Source organism: Homarus americanus, unplaced genomic scaffold (assembly GCF_018991925.1).
Source record: "Homarus americanus isolate GMGI-L3 unplaced genomic scaffold, GMGI_Hamer_2.0 scaffold5424, whole genome shotgun sequence".
Lineage (NCBI taxonomy): Eukaryota > Metazoa > Arthropoda > Malacostraca > Decapoda > Nephropidae > Homarus > Homarus americanus.
Genome location: NW_024715403.1, coordinates 5,777 through 20,611, shown reverse-complemented (window position 1 = coordinate 20,611; position 14,835 = coordinate 5,777). Strand labels below are relative to the sequence as shown.

General features: G+C 44.2%; 1 protein-coding gene and 2 long non-coding RNA genes across 5 annotated transcripts; 2 read left to right on the top strand and 1 right to left on the bottom strand.

Annotated features, from left to right (window-relative positions):
- The first annotated feature begins 2,148 nt into the window (after window positions 1-2,148).
- LOC121857729 lies at window positions 2,149-6,561 on the top strand. Of its 2 annotated transcripts, none has more exons than XR_006087260.1 (3): window positions 2,149-2,543; window positions 5,735-5,905; window positions 6,371-6,561. It is a non-coding gene; the product is annotated as an uncharacterized LOC121857729 (long non-coding RNA). The 2 variants fall into 2 exon arrangements; XR_006087259.1 differs by lacking the exon at window positions 2,149-2,543 and adding an exon at window positions 4,286-4,512.
- Window positions 6,562-8,731: 2,170 nt separating this feature from the next.
- On the top strand, window positions 8,732-13,209 carry LOC121857722. 2 transcript variants are annotated; one of them, XR_006087258.1, is made up of 5 exons: window positions 8,732-8,818; window positions 9,094-9,299; window positions 9,442-9,603; window positions 12,868-12,991; window positions 13,117-13,209. It is a non-coding gene; the product is annotated as an uncharacterized LOC121857722 (long non-coding RNA). The 2 variants fall into 2 exon arrangements; XR_006087257.1 differs by having other exon boundaries at window positions 9,421-9,603.
- Window positions 13,210-13,581: 372 nt separating this feature from the next.
- On the bottom strand, window positions 13,582-14,313 carry LOC121857736. Its single transcript, XM_042353854.1, has one exon. It carries the CDS (start codon window positions 14,311-14,313, stop codon window positions 13,582-13,584), a length of 732 nt encoding a protein of 243 aa, XP_042209788.1.
- Between the last annotated feature and the right edge of the window lie 522 nt (window positions 14,314-14,835).

Below are 14,835 nucleotides of genomic sequence, written 5' to 3'. Positions count from 1 at the left end.
TACTTTTGTCCGTCGGTAGCTCGTGAACCGGCGAGGGCTGCTTCCACATGGTTGAGCCAGTCCTCGACGTTGTGGTTGAAAATCGGCAGAGAGATCCGTCCGTCCTCCATCCTGTGTGAGTGCTTATCTCCGGGAGTCACCATTGTAGGGGTATCGAGATATTAATGTTGTCTAGCACTCAGGATGGAAGGAAACTCTAATGTGGTTTTCTTATATAATATATATAAGTTATATGATAGACAGTCTGGTGCTGGAGATGCCGTGTGGTGGGGAGCAGCTCAGTAGAAGACGTTCGGGAGTATCGTGTTGAAGGAGGTAGATGTGCAGGAGCTTCGTTAGAGAAGGTGTTGCCTGTTGCTGGCCTCCTGGTTGAATGAAATGTTAACAGCGTGGAGCTTGCTGGAGGAGATGTTGCTTGTTCAGGAAAATGGGCAGAATGAATCTCAATGGAGAGACAGAGCTTATATACACCCGGCAGCAGCCGCCAGTCCTCTATGAGTCATGTTGGGAAAACCCGAGAAGTAGCCGGTGACTAGTTTCGTTGCTAAGATACGGTAACATCTGGGGACAGCTCTCGCTTGGTTGCTAGGGGAGGCGACACATTGGAATGCGGATACGCTTGGTGGTGGGCTGCTACGCAGTTGTAGGGGAGAATTCCACTACAACAGACTGTTCGACACAGAACTGACCCACATTGTGTTTACAGAAGAGGTTATAAGAAATAAACTGTCAAAGCTAAAGGTCCATAAGAGTCCTGGGCCTGACACGGTGCATCCTAGAGTGCGAAGAGAGTTGTGCAACGAGCTTGCCGAGCCCCTGAAGATCCTGTTTTGTAAATGCCTGGCTGAACAAAAGGTCCCCAATGATTGGAAAATGGTTTATGTGAGTCCTATCTTCAAGAAGGGCGAGCGTCACTCCACGAACAACTATAGACCGGTGAGCCTGACCAGCATAGTATGTAAAGTACTTGAGAGCATTATAAGAGATGCCACTATGGAACATCTACTACGAAACACGGTTTTATGCCGGGGTGCTCCTGCTTAACACAATTACTCAAGGTATTGAATATTTGGACCCATATTCTGCAACAGGGTGGTATTATCGACAATATATACCTAGATTTTACCAAGGCTTTCGACAGCGTACCCACGAAAGGCCGAAAATTAAACTGGAAGGGTACGGGATTCGGGGAAATGTCTTAGCGTGGATAGAAGACTTTCTGCATGACCGCAAGCACTGTGTGATGATTAATGGCACGAAATCACCAAGTTTACCCGTCACAAGCGGAGTACCACAGGGCAGTGTATTGTTTGTTTGCTTCATAAAGGACATGCTTGAAGCTGTACAATCTTCCATAAAAATGTTTGCCGATGAGGCCAAGTTATTTCGGGAAATTAAGAACCAAGCAGACTGTGAAGAGCTGCAGAAGGATTTCTGTGAGCTCCAAGAATAGTCGAAGATATGACTGCTAAGGAGGGGTAACATATGTCCCAACGGGACGAAGAAGCTGCATTAATTGAGACAAAGTGAAAAGGACCTCGGCGTGTATGTTTACAATGAGCTGAAGTTCTCGGGCCATTGAGAACAGAAGGTAAATCAGGCAACAAAATTATTAGGTCTTTTGCGAAGGTCGTTCAGATATCAAGACGTTCAGTTCTTCGTAGCGATCTTCAAGAGTGAAATGCTTCCCCATCTGGAGTACTGTCACCCCGTCCACGAGATATGCTAGGGACTGTCAGTTGATTGAAAATGTCCAAAGGAGGGCCACTAGACTGGTGCCTGCACTAGGGCACCTCAGCTACCCTGAGAGATTGGAACGTCTGAACTTGCCAAGCTTATACAGTGTACTATAGACGGGTAAGGGGAGACCCAATTGAGGTGTATAAGCATATCGAAGGGCACTATTCGGTCTAGTTTCCTTATCTGGAGCTGGCGGACGCTCGCCCCACATGGGGTCACAGCTCAGGGTTGAAGAAGCCGCAAGCCCAGAAAACTGTGAGGGGTAACATTTTCGGAGTGAGAGTTGTGAACTCTTGCAACAATCTGCCAGAGAGTGTTGTGACGGGACAAACTGTGAGCTCTTTCAAGACCTGACTTGACCAACACTGGGGCAGGTTCAAATACATTCAGGAGCCAGTGCATGCCCAGTACTTGCCAACAGTGCGTAACAGAGACGTGACCGACCGCCCAAGCGGCTATCGAGCAGTGGTGAAGAGGATTAAAGTAAAAAGTGAAAAGTTAATTTGTATAGTTTGGAATATACTGGGTAATATATATAGTTTAGAATATACTGGGTAATATATATAGTTTGGAATATACTGGGTAATTTGTATAGTTTGGAAGATACTGGGTAATTTGTATAGTTTCTAAATAATATTACCCTTCAACCGTACAGATTCATACCATAAACAGTTTTGGCGTGGTGGTGTGTTGGTTCAGTGGGACGGTACTCGATGTTGATGATGGAGGCCTCGGGTACAACTCCTTGACTGTCTCTTAGGAGACATTGAGCAGGTCGAGGCACAGAGGCAGAATTCTCAAAGGTTCGTAAGTGAAATTTGTTTTTATCTGAAGTATCTGTGTTGGGTGGCGATGATGACCTAGCAAATGTTTCGTAGGGTAGATGTATATTAAGTATTTATTGTTGCACTTTGTTTATTTTAGATTAATGGGTAAAATTGAGGGTAGGGGGGGGGCAGGGGAAGACAGAGACTGGGGTGGATGAATCATTTTAACAGTTGTCGTCCCCGGAGAGATACAGCATCTAGAAGATTGATAAACACAGCCCAAAAACATTTAGAGTAAAGGGTCGTGGGTGCCAACCCTCAGACATGATGGTACTTTCATTATATTATGCTAGTGTCTGTTCGTCCGTCTGGTTTTCTGCAGAATTTACCTTATCCGAAACACAAAACGCGGGTGTCTCGTTTAGACAATAATTGTTATATAACTTCACAATCTGTTAAGATATTACAGTGATTGAAGAAGCCACACTTTCAGAAAACTTTCATGACAAACTTGTTTTGAGTGAGAGTTGTGAACTGGCGCAGGTACAGATACAGTCTGGAACCAGTACATACCTATAGTATTTGCCAACAGTGAGTAACCGTGAGTCATGACCAAGCGCCCAAGTGGCTAACAGGCTGATCAGTGGCGAAGAGAATAAAGTAAAGTAAATAAAGCTGTGTGGATTCAGGTCAGCAAACACTTTTGGAGGTTCTGCATTACTGTTTAAAATACTGCGTTAACATTAAAAATATTCAATTAGTGGTGAGCTCACGCAAATGTATTTGTGTAAACGGAGTACATCCTGTTTGTCAGTGTCGGGGAAATCCGTGATTACATTCCCGACACAGTTGTAATGGTCACATCAATTGTCAGTGTAACAAATCGAGGTTTAACTCTCTATCAAATTCTTACTAAATATTGTTCGAAAAATTACTGTTATAATGTTAATATTAGTGTTTCCCTTAATGTTAAGCTCTATTAAATTCCCGTTAAGTATAAGACGAAAACGTAAAGTGAATTGTGATCAAGTTGTGGTGGTCGACGATAGATGGCGCTTTATTGAAGAAAAACAATCCTCCCCACCGTCCTTAGTCTCACACACAAGTAAACAATTAAAACTAAACATCCACCAGTGAGTTAAACACGGATAGAGAGAGGGCAAGAAAGAAAGGGGGATAGAAGGAGATAGAGGAAAATTAAGAGAGCAAAGATAGAGAGAGTATTGGCCTTACACACACACACTAGTCTACTAGAGTGAATGAATGCACAGAATGAGATAAAGAAGATGAATAGAGAAGAAAAGCATAAGATAAGATAACAGGATGACCACAGGGGATGAAGACCGGAAATTGATACACACACAGACACTCACGATAAGCCACTGAAAAAGAACAACATAAACATCCGCAGGTCAGCAGGAGTCACTGAATGTCTACTTGAGTCAACTGATATTAAATTCTCCACTACAGTTAACTTAAGTCACGAAAGATCAAGAACAATATTGTTAAAAGAGGTAATGGATCACCTGAAGAATCATCACCCCAGCTTATTTCACCTAACGATTAAACCACCCTAACCTAACTTAACCTAACCTAAACCTATTCTATCCTAACCTAAATCTAACCTAACATGTCCTAACCTAACCTCATCCTCTCACAATAGTTTTAGGGTGGTTTAATCGTTAGGTGAAATAAGCTGGGGCGATGATTCTTCAGGTGATCCGAAAATAGTTCTCCATAATAAAAAAAAAGAAAAAGAGAAATAAAATAGAGTAACGCCGTGACTCGATCTCGGTCCTCTAAAATAGCAAACAGAAAGCTTATCCACTGGACCGCAGTTCGGCCATAAATTTGACGTTTTTACGATATTTGAACGTATAATCATGTTCGAAGCTTCAAATGCTTCAATGAAGCTTCGTGACGTCACTCTCAACCTTCATATATAAAGTCTCGACGAACTCGTTTTCGGCCCATTCTTCACTCACTAGCTGCAGCTGACAGGGAGGTAAGACGCCCCACACCCCGCACCTCTAGTCTCCATTATATACGTGTAATTTTTTTCCGACTGTCTACAGTCAATATGGCCAAGAGAAATGGTTATTCTTTTGGTTAGTGTTTATATGTACTTAATTATGGCGTAATAAATGCTGATTTAAGTAACAAACTTACCAGCCGGTTGTTGCAGTTCACTTGGCTTCAAGAGACGTATCCCCAAGTTTCACTGGGCCGTAAGGCCTATGATACCTACTTTGCAGCTTAAACAAATACATTAATATGGGTTAGTATTATATTAAGTGTTTCTCTAACGTCTAACCAGTAATTTATTAACGTTTTAAAACTTTTAGGCAAATATACCGCCAAATGAGCCATAACAACCGAGCCGAAACTATAAACCGGTGGCGAGTAACAAGCGTAAACCGCACATCAGTATTTGCGTTATAATTAACCAGTAAGTGAGTGCAATGACGAGATTGGGTGAAATTATTGTATTTATTTTTTTAATTTCACATTTTCCCTCTTGCTTCGAAGCCCAGCCCACTTTTGGCGGAGCCGGGTGGTCATAACTCAATAGTTACGCATTTCATCTTACGTTCATCACCAAAATATAACTGTTTTGTGGAATTACGATACAATATTTTTCACTGGCTAGTTCTGTGCTTCCTCTTTAACTAGGATTTCTGGGAGTTGAAACCGAATTTATTACGGGTTTTAGCCGGGCGAAGCGAGGCATGCTAGGCGAGGCAGGCAAGAAGCCAGACAGGAAGCGAAGCGAGGCGAGTTGAGGTAGGGAGCCGGGCGAGGCAAGGGAGCCGGCGGAGGGCGAGGTTGAGGGGTTTCAGAATATTTGTACAGTGTATATTAAATTTTTAAAAGTGGACAACCATGGATTTTAGCATCGGAAAAACACATTGGTCAACAACCAAAAAGCACCAAAACTAAACTAACGTAACGTAGCCTAACAACGTAACATAGCCTAACCTGGAGGTTCGTTGGTTGTCTGCTTGTAAAAAAAAATACCGGGTTCCTAAAATAAATGTTAAGATGTATATAAAGACACCGTTAAAATGTATTGGTAAATAAGGCCGTAACCATCTAATTAACCTCTGGAAAATGTTAAAATGTTTGGCTCGCCTGAAGATTCATCCCCCAGCTTATTTCAACTGAAGATCAATTTAACCTAAGCCAATCTACGTATTACAATGTGTTGGCGAATCTTTCTTTTTCAGATCATGGAATGACTGCAGATTCAACTACAGTACAAAACCCTCTGTTATTGGTGTGGTGCAGTATGTGGTCAGTGTGGTGCAGTATGAGGACACAAGTGAAGTGTGGAGCAGTATGTGGGGACAACAGACCACGAGTGAAGCTTCTCACAATACACAACGGTGTTCCTTCAGGTCAATTTTAACGTTTTGTGTGAAGGTGTGGGTGTGCGTAGCTTGCTATGGTATCATTTAATGTTTGGTGAGGGGTTGTGGGTGGATGTTGCTTCCTGTGGTGTCGTTTAATGTTTTGTGAGGGTGTAGCTGGGTGTGGCTTGTTGTGGGGTCGTATAACGTTTTGAGAGTGAAGGTGGGTTGGGCTTGTGGTGGGGTTATTTAACGTTTTGCGAGAGGGTGTGGGGTGTTGACACTTAAGGGGGCATGAGGGAGGGAAGGTCTAGTCAGCTGTAATAAACCTTGTGTATAGTGCATGAAGCAGTGTAGTACAGTACAGTATAGTATAGTGTAGTCGTACTGTATTGGTAAACTAATGTGGAGGTAATGATTTATGTAAACAGTTGGGGACAGTTTAAGTACATGTGATCTAGTTGCAAGTTTAATTTTCATTGTACGTAAATTACAACTTTAAACACGTTGCAGGTAACAGCTGATGTACGTGAAGGCCAATGGAGAAGTGACAGAACCTCGAGCAAGATTTAACTACCAGCATGTTACTTCAGCCTCATCAGTTAAGTTACTTGTACAGTATATCTTAGCTAGTATCTTTATCCAATAAACCACTCGACACTGCTCCTACACTGGGCAGTGGAGGGTGTGTGGGGGGTGGGGGTGCCTTGCTGACTGTTTGAGGCCTAATAGGTCTGTGTGTAGACCTAGTGATCAGTGTGTGGGGCCTGGCGGACACTCTTGGAGGACTGTGTTGGAGGGCTATGGAGGACGATCTGTAGACAGACTGATATTAGAGTAAAATTAATATTAGTTGTAGTGACAGTAGAAATATACAGAACTGTATGCCTATTGATTATTAGTGAAAATTAGTAGCAGTAGTAAACATAGTAAGTTAAACAAGTTGTTGTGGGTGGGTTTCAACTAACTTTACTAACCATAACCTAACCTAAGATAAACTATTCCAAGACATAAATTCAGTATTTTTTTGTCACTTACGTTAACTGATCATGAATTCATAAGTTAATTTTGAAAGAAGTTAAATTTGACTTTTGTAAATAATTAATTTTTGAAAAATTATGTACATTTGACGACAGTTTAACTACATGTTGTTTAGTGGTAGATGGATATTGTATGTTTAACATTCATTCTACATAAATGCCAACTTTAAACATGTTGCAGGTGACAGCTGATGTATGTGAAGGCCAATGGAGAAGTGACAGAACCTTGAGCAACATTTAACACCCAGCATGTTACTTCAGCCTCATCAGTTAAGTTACTTATATATATCTTGGCTATTATGGTCATCCCATAAACTACTCAACACCGTGCTTCTACACTCGGCAGTGGAGGGTGTGTGGGGGGCCTGGCTGACTGTGTGATGGAGGGTTCTGGAGGACTGTGTGATGGAGGGTTCTGGAGGACTGTGTGTGATGGAGGGCTCTGGAGGACTGTGATGGAGGGCTCTGGAGGACTGTGTGTGAAGGAGGGCTCGTGAGTACTGAGTGGACAGATTGGTCTTCGAGTAAAATTAATATTAGTTGTAGTGACAGTATAAATATACAGGACTACATGCCTATTGGTTATTAGAGAAAATTAGTAGTAGTAGTGGTAGTAGTAGTAAATACAGCAAGTAAAGCAAGTTGTTGTGGGTGGGTTTCAACTAACTTTACTAACCTAACTTAACCAGCCTAAGTTAATTAAACGTAATAACGTAGACTGAACCAAATCCGTAATAAGGTCACCGCGACCCGTAGCTGGGGACGTCAAAGGCTCGGTCGGATTGGTACACCGTCAATGACTCAGCTCATCTTGGAGGGAGGGGGGGGGGGTGGCGAGCTACCTCCCGTGTCCTGGCTGAACTGCGAGAGGGGCAACCACTGGTGTCCTGCCTCCCTGCGAGATGGTCGTTGATCTACCCGACCCGTCTTGGGACAACAACCACGGAGTCTAGCATGTGTAGGAGTCGATGGGGTCACTGAGCCCGAAGGCGAGATGAAGGTAACGGGCGCCTGGTGCGTCTTGGGCAGATCCTCAACTGGCTGCCTCTGGCCGTGCACGTGTGGCGTTTGCGTGGTTGAGACCCTTTCCCCCCACTGGGAAAAGGGCCTTCCCCCGCGCATTACCACGTGAGTGCACATGTCGCCGCGCTTCTCTGGGCGCACACGTCGCCACCTCAGCTTGTTTGCAGCTGGGTGGGTGGAGCGGCCCAAAAAGCTCCCATCTCGCCTCCCCATTTTCCCTTCCTTCATATCTTTGAGTTATATATAAAAATAAGTGTGTTTATGTCTACTTAAATAAATTATATACAATATGCCTATATGCCTATCGATTGATTTTTATCCTAAGAGTTATCTGATAAAAATGTGAATTTATTAGGAAGGTACTGGTATGGAGGGTAGGACATGGAACACTATGAATTAGTGCTTTATTTGTAGTAATAATTATATAAACAAAATGACAACTCCTAATTTATGGTTAAGTGAAAAAAAATTGTAGCTCAGTCATATTTAATATTTGGTTAGGTAGGTTAAGTTAAAGTTAGGGTAGGTGAGGTTAGGTGAGGCTAGGCTAGGCTAGGCTAGGTTATTTCCATGTTTTGTGCCAGTTATTCACTGGCAATGGGGGGGGCAATTGTACATGAACCAAGCTGTGCAGCTTTTTACAACCATGACGTGCACCAAGTCTGGGGCTGGTGCCCCCACACACTTGGCAAGCTCAAATATTCTGCAAGATAAGTTTTAAAAAGGTTTATGTTCAGTTTCTGAAGGGTCACCTCAAAAGACTTGTCAGAAGCATACCAGTCTATATATATATATATATATATATATATATAGAAGGTATGACTGTAGCCTTGTGACTAGCCTACAGTATTTTAGGCCTACTTCAAAATGTTTTTTTCTGTGTTTTCGATCAACTGATGTAAGTGCACAACAGCATCGTAAAGTATAACCATGTTTTCGTACTCCATTTTTATGGCAAATTTACATTTTTTAAACTATATACACTCTTTGAATATTACTGTATTGTAAAATCCTACAAAACCCGTCATACATTTCTTTTGTGATGCATATATGTACAGTAAATGATATTAGTCTGTTCTGCATCCCCTTTGGCCATAGGCATTGGTGATGAAAGCATAAAAGCCAATGCTGCTGCTATTGTTATACAGCATTAATTTCTTCTGTTTCTTTCAGAACTATAAAAACAGATATAGTAGACCGAAAGCTTAAAAAGACAGGTGGTGGTCCACGAGAAAAAAAAATTATCAAAAGCTTCAGAAGAAATTGCCTTAACAGCATCACTGATGAGGGCCGAGTTAGCAGTGGCTGGTGATTTTTACGAGACCTTCCGCAGTCACCCAGTAGATGAAGAAATAATTCCCTATAGAATGTGCAGATAGGTGAGAATATTTATTGATTTATACAGTTGTATGCATTCTCATTGATACCATTGCTCAATCTCCTTTGGCTGTGTAAAAGTCAAACGGCAGCAGTGACCTACCTTATACTGACTTTTTGCAGTTTTGCCTGTTCCAACCCCAGGGCCATCAACTGTGCTCACCAGTCATTGTTCCTGCCTCGACAGTGAATGCTCCTACCTCACCAGTGAATGCTCCTGCCTCGCCAGTCATTGTTGCTTCACCAGTCATTGTTCCTGCCTCACCAGTCCTTGCTCCTGCCTCACCAACACTGGAGCAGGTTCAGGTACATTCAGGAGCCTGGGCATGCGTAACAGACGTGACCAATCGTCCAAGCGGCTAACAAGCCAATCAGTGGTGAATAGGATAAAAGTATATACATGCTGTTAGAAATTTATTTTCTTACATTTTACAATTAAATAATTTGATTTAAAGTAAATAAATCTACATTAATTTATTTTGTCCAAAAATTTCTTAAGTTAAAAAAGCCGTCGGAAGTATAGCGGCTAATATTTTGCTCACAAGTTGCCGCGCTTTTCTGGGCGCACACGTCGCCGCGCTTCTCTGGACGCACACGTCGCCGCGCTTCTCTGGGCGCACACGTCGCCGCGCTTCTCTGGGCGCGCACGTCGCCACCTCAGCTTGTATGCGGCTGTGTGGGTGGAGCGACCCAAAAATGTTTGGGCGCGCCCCCACACATGCCGTCGTCCAACGGGCGTGTTTCGCCTTGTAGTAGGTGACCGCGACCAGTAGCTGGGGACGTCGAAGGTTCGGTCGGATTGGCACCCCACTACCGACTCTCTCAGCTCGTCTGAGTGGGGGGGAGGGGGGAGTTCCGCACGACTGGGGGCAACCGCCGGTATCCTGGCTGTCCTACGACAGTCGTAGAGAAGAGCGCCGCCTCCACCTCGACTGTGGCGGTTCGCTCTCGCGATGTGCAGAGGGTCGGTGATCCACCCGACCCACCTCGGAACACGGACCACGGAGTCTAGCGTGTGTGGGAGTCGATGGGCTCACTGAGCCTGAAGGCGAGATGAGGGCAACGGACGCCTGGTGCGTCCTGGGCAGATCCTCAACCGGCTGCCTCTGGCCACGCCCGCGCGGCGTTTGCCGGGTTGAGACCCCCAGGGTCTCAACCCGGCGTATTGCCGCGCGAGCGCGGTCGGGGTGGTTGGTTGGGGGTCTGCCCAGGACGCACCAGGCGCCTGTTGCCTTCATCTCGCCTTCAGGCTCAGTGAGCCCATCGACTCCCACACACGCTAGACTCCGTGGTCCGTGTTCCGAGGTGGGTCGGGTGGATCACCGACCCTCTGCACATCGCGAGAGCGAACCCCCACAGTCGAGCTGGAGGCGGCGCTCTTCTCTACGACTGTCATAGGACAGCCAGGATACTGGCGGTTGCCCCCTGTCGTGCGGAACTCCCCCCTCCCCCCCACTCAGACGAGCTGAGAGAGTCGGCAGTGGGGTGCCAATCCGACCGAACCTTCGACGTCCCCGGCTACGGGTCGCGGTGACCTACTATGAGGTGAAATACTCCTGATTAGTCCATGAGAAATCAAAGCCTCACACGCTTTGGTCTCTCGGCGCACACGTCGCCACGCTTCTCTGTGCGCGCACGTCGCCACGCTTCTCTGGGCGCGCACGTCGCCACGCTTCTCTGGGCGCGCACGTCGCCACGCTTCTCTGGGCGCGCACGTCGCCACGCTTCTCTGGGCGCGCACGTCGCCACGCTTCTCTGGGCGAACACGTTCCAGCAGTTTTTCTCTGGGCGTGCACGTAGCCATTACAGTTTCCGTCACAGCATATGCTGCAGCCTTCAATGCAGTGGCCCATCGTGTCTTGACCGAGATTTATTCCACCAGTCAATGCGATAACAGCTCGTGGTTCAACATGACCGGGGTGCATGTCTCATTCTAGTACTCGAGCAAACTAAGAATAGTTCTTGCCACAAACTCGAAGCAAACAGGGTGATCCATTCTATCCTCACCTAACAATTGATGATAGTGGGTCCCACCCGCTTGAGCCCATGTCCCCACAAATGATAAAGGTTGAGCTAGTCTTGGGGCACCTGCGTTAACATTTGATAGATATACTGCCCCACTCAAACTTCACGCCAAATAATGAGCGGCATGCCGACTCGTCGGCGCACGCTTCTCTGGGCGCACACGTCGCCACCTCGGTTGGGTGGGTGGAGCGGCCCAAAAATGTTTGGGCGCGCCCCCACACACACGCCGTCGTCCAACGGGCGTGTTTCGCCTCGTAGTAGGTGACCTTGACCAAGCATCCGTTACCCAGCGCATAGCAGGTCTACTAGCAACACAATAAATGCAGAAAAGAGAGGCCTGGGGTGAAATTGCCGCCTCATTCAACGCCAGCAACTCTGACCAACTCCCTCGCACAGCCAAGCAGCTCAAGAGGAGCTACGGACACTTAAAAAGGAAGTAGAGTATATGCTTATTAATGTACGGTGTTTTTCCATTAGGTTACTAAATTAAGTAGGATTAGAGTATTTAAGAGTTATCTGATAAAAATGTGAATTCATAGGGAAGGTACTGGTATGGAGGGTATAACAGTAAATAGGTGCCTCTGCCATACTTTTAGGTTCTCTTGTTTGAAATCTGTAATGCCAATTTTTACAAGCTATATGGTTTCAGAACAATTACCCCCCTCCCCCCCCATAGGACAACTGCCCTCTGGACAGTTACGCCCCCCTTTCCTTGCCAGTGAATAACTGACACAATCATGGAACACTAAGATATAGTGCTATATTTTCATGTTTTTTTTTTGTAATAATTATACAGTATACACAAAATGACGACTCATAATTTATGGTCAAGTGAAAAAAAATTGTAGATCGGTCATATTTAACATTTTGTTAGGTAAGGCTAGGCTAGGCTAGGCTATTTCAAGTTAAGTTAGGTTATTTCCATGTTTTGTGCCAGTTACTTACTGGCAATTGTCCTAGACCCAAGCTATGTAGCATATTAATATATATAGCAACATTTTACGACCACGACGTGCACCAAGAAAAATGTGCAAGTCTGGGGCTGGTTCCCCCACACACCTGGCAAGCCCAAATATTCTGGCAAGACAAGTTTCAAACAGGTCTGTTCAATTTTTGAAGGGTCACCTCAAAAGACTTCTCAGAAGCATACAAATCCTCATATCTATATATATTATCATATAATAATTTTTTTGCAGATATGACTGTAGCCTACAGTATTTAAGGCCTACTTCAAAAAATGTTTTGTTTGTTTTCGATCTACTGATGTAAGTGCACAACAGCATCGTAAAGTATAACCATGTTTCTGTACTCAATTTTTAATGGCAAATTTACATTTTTTTAAAACTGTCTACAGGCCCTTTAAATATTGCTGTATTGTAAAATCCTACAAAACCGTCATATATTTCTTTTGTGATGCATATATGTACAGTAAATGATATTAGTCTGTTCTGCATCCCCTTTGCTCATAGGCATTGGTGATGAAAGCATTATAAAAGCCAATGCTGTTGCTATTGCTATACAGCATTAATTTCTTCTTTCTTTCAGAAATATAAAAACAGATATAAAAGACCAAAAACTTGAGGGCCGAGTTAGCAGTGGCTGATGATTTTTACGAGACTTTCCGCAATCACCCAGTAGATGAAGAAATAATTCCTTGTGGAATGTGCAGGTAGGTGAGAATATTTATTGATTTATACAGTTGTATGCACTCCCATTGATACCATTGCTCAATCTCCTTTGGATGTCTAAAAATCAAACGGCAGCAGTGACCTACCTTATACTGACTGTTTGCAGTTTTCCCTGTTCCAACCCTAGGGCCATCAACTATGCCTCACCAGTCATTGTTCCTGCCTCACCAGTGAATGCTCCTGCCTCACCAGTCATTGTTTCTGCCAGGGCCGGCGCCAGCCTATTTGGCGCCCTTAGCAGGACTGCAGCTGGCGTCCCCACCCGCCTCCCACTTAACGATTGGGTTTGCCCACAAAGTAATCCAGGTACCATATTGAAGAAACTGTTTACCTTACACTGATCTATTTTAATTTGCTAATACATACATTAATTAGCAAATACTCTTAAGCACAATGCAATAATGGCATGAAAAGTGACTGTAAAGAAACACTCAAAATCAAACTACTATTGTATTTAAACATTAAGCAATTCAATTAACATGTCATGACATTCTGGGTTCCGCCGTTTTCTCGTTTTCGCTACGTGCCTGCTTATAACCGTTAACTTGATTCCTGGAAGCGAATTCGTCGATTACATCGTCATACGATAACTAGAGAGTCTAGACACTGCAATGTTCACACTGATGATGGCCAACTCATTAAGATGTTCCTGCGCCATTGTGGATCGCAAATAAGTTTTTATCAGTTTTAACTTGGAAAAGCTCCGCTCTGCTGCCGACACCGTTACAGGGAGAGTTGCACAGATCCGCAGAGCTACCCACAAGTTCGGGAATACTTCAGTAAGTTTCTTTTCATGCAGGAAGGTGAGAAAATCCATTGTCATTCTCTTGGAAGGCAAATCTGGGAGACACTGCAGCTCCATGGCCAGTTCCCTTCCATCAATGTCTGAGTTTCCCCCATGAGTAAGCGTGTTGCTGAGGATTTGGCAGTGATCGACAATATCTTTGTCAGACATGTCGGTGAACCCCAACAATACCTTGAACTTTTCATTCACCTCGCCCAAGGTCTTGAACCTCTCATTAAGAGAGGAAATCACAGTATCCACTACCACATTGAAAAATGTAGTCTCCATCCTCTTGAGTACATCGCTGACAGGTTTGTCTGCACACTCATAGCTAAAGTGACATTTTTTAGTTCTTAGTCTCTTCTGTTTCAGCACCGTGTCTACGCTCATCGCTTCACAGATTTCTTTAGCAATAGTTAGTGCATCAGCAAAACATGTATTTCTGTAGCTGACAATATCATCTCTGGTCTTTTTGAGCAGATCTACAGCCACGCTGAGCTGTATCGTACTCGACTGCATTAGTTTGCTCACGTGCTGAATTTTGCTGAGTATATCCTACCACACAACTGAACAAATGACAAAACGGTATGACCCTACTTCCTCTGCCAACGATTAAGCCTCAACTTTGACGACAGGGTCAGTTGCAGATTCTCTGTGCTCCAAAAGCGCTTCTTTGATTTGCGCAGGTTGATATCTAATTGCCTCCACACTTTTTACTCGGCTTTCCCATCTGACGTCTGACCACGGTTCCAGATTAATATTAACATGTTTTAAAAGAACTTGCCACCTCTGAGGAGAGACTGAAAACAATGTGAATACTTTCGTTAAATATCCAAAGTAACAAGTTGCATTTAGGGAGCTCTTGGCAGCGTCGCCTAATATCAAATTCAAATTATGGGCACCACAAGGATCAAATAAGGCCCGAGAATTCTGTTGAAGAAGCCTGGCTTGAACTCCTTTGATGTTTCCTCTCATATTTGCTTCATTGTCGTAGGATTGACCTCGATAATCCTCAAAAGAAATGTTCATTTGTTTGTCTTC

Coding starts and splice junctions, on each gene's coding strand:
- LOC121857736 (XM_042353854.1), bottom strand. CDS start 14,313: ATGCAGTCGAGTACGATACAGCTCAGCGTGGCTGTAGATCTGCTCAAA.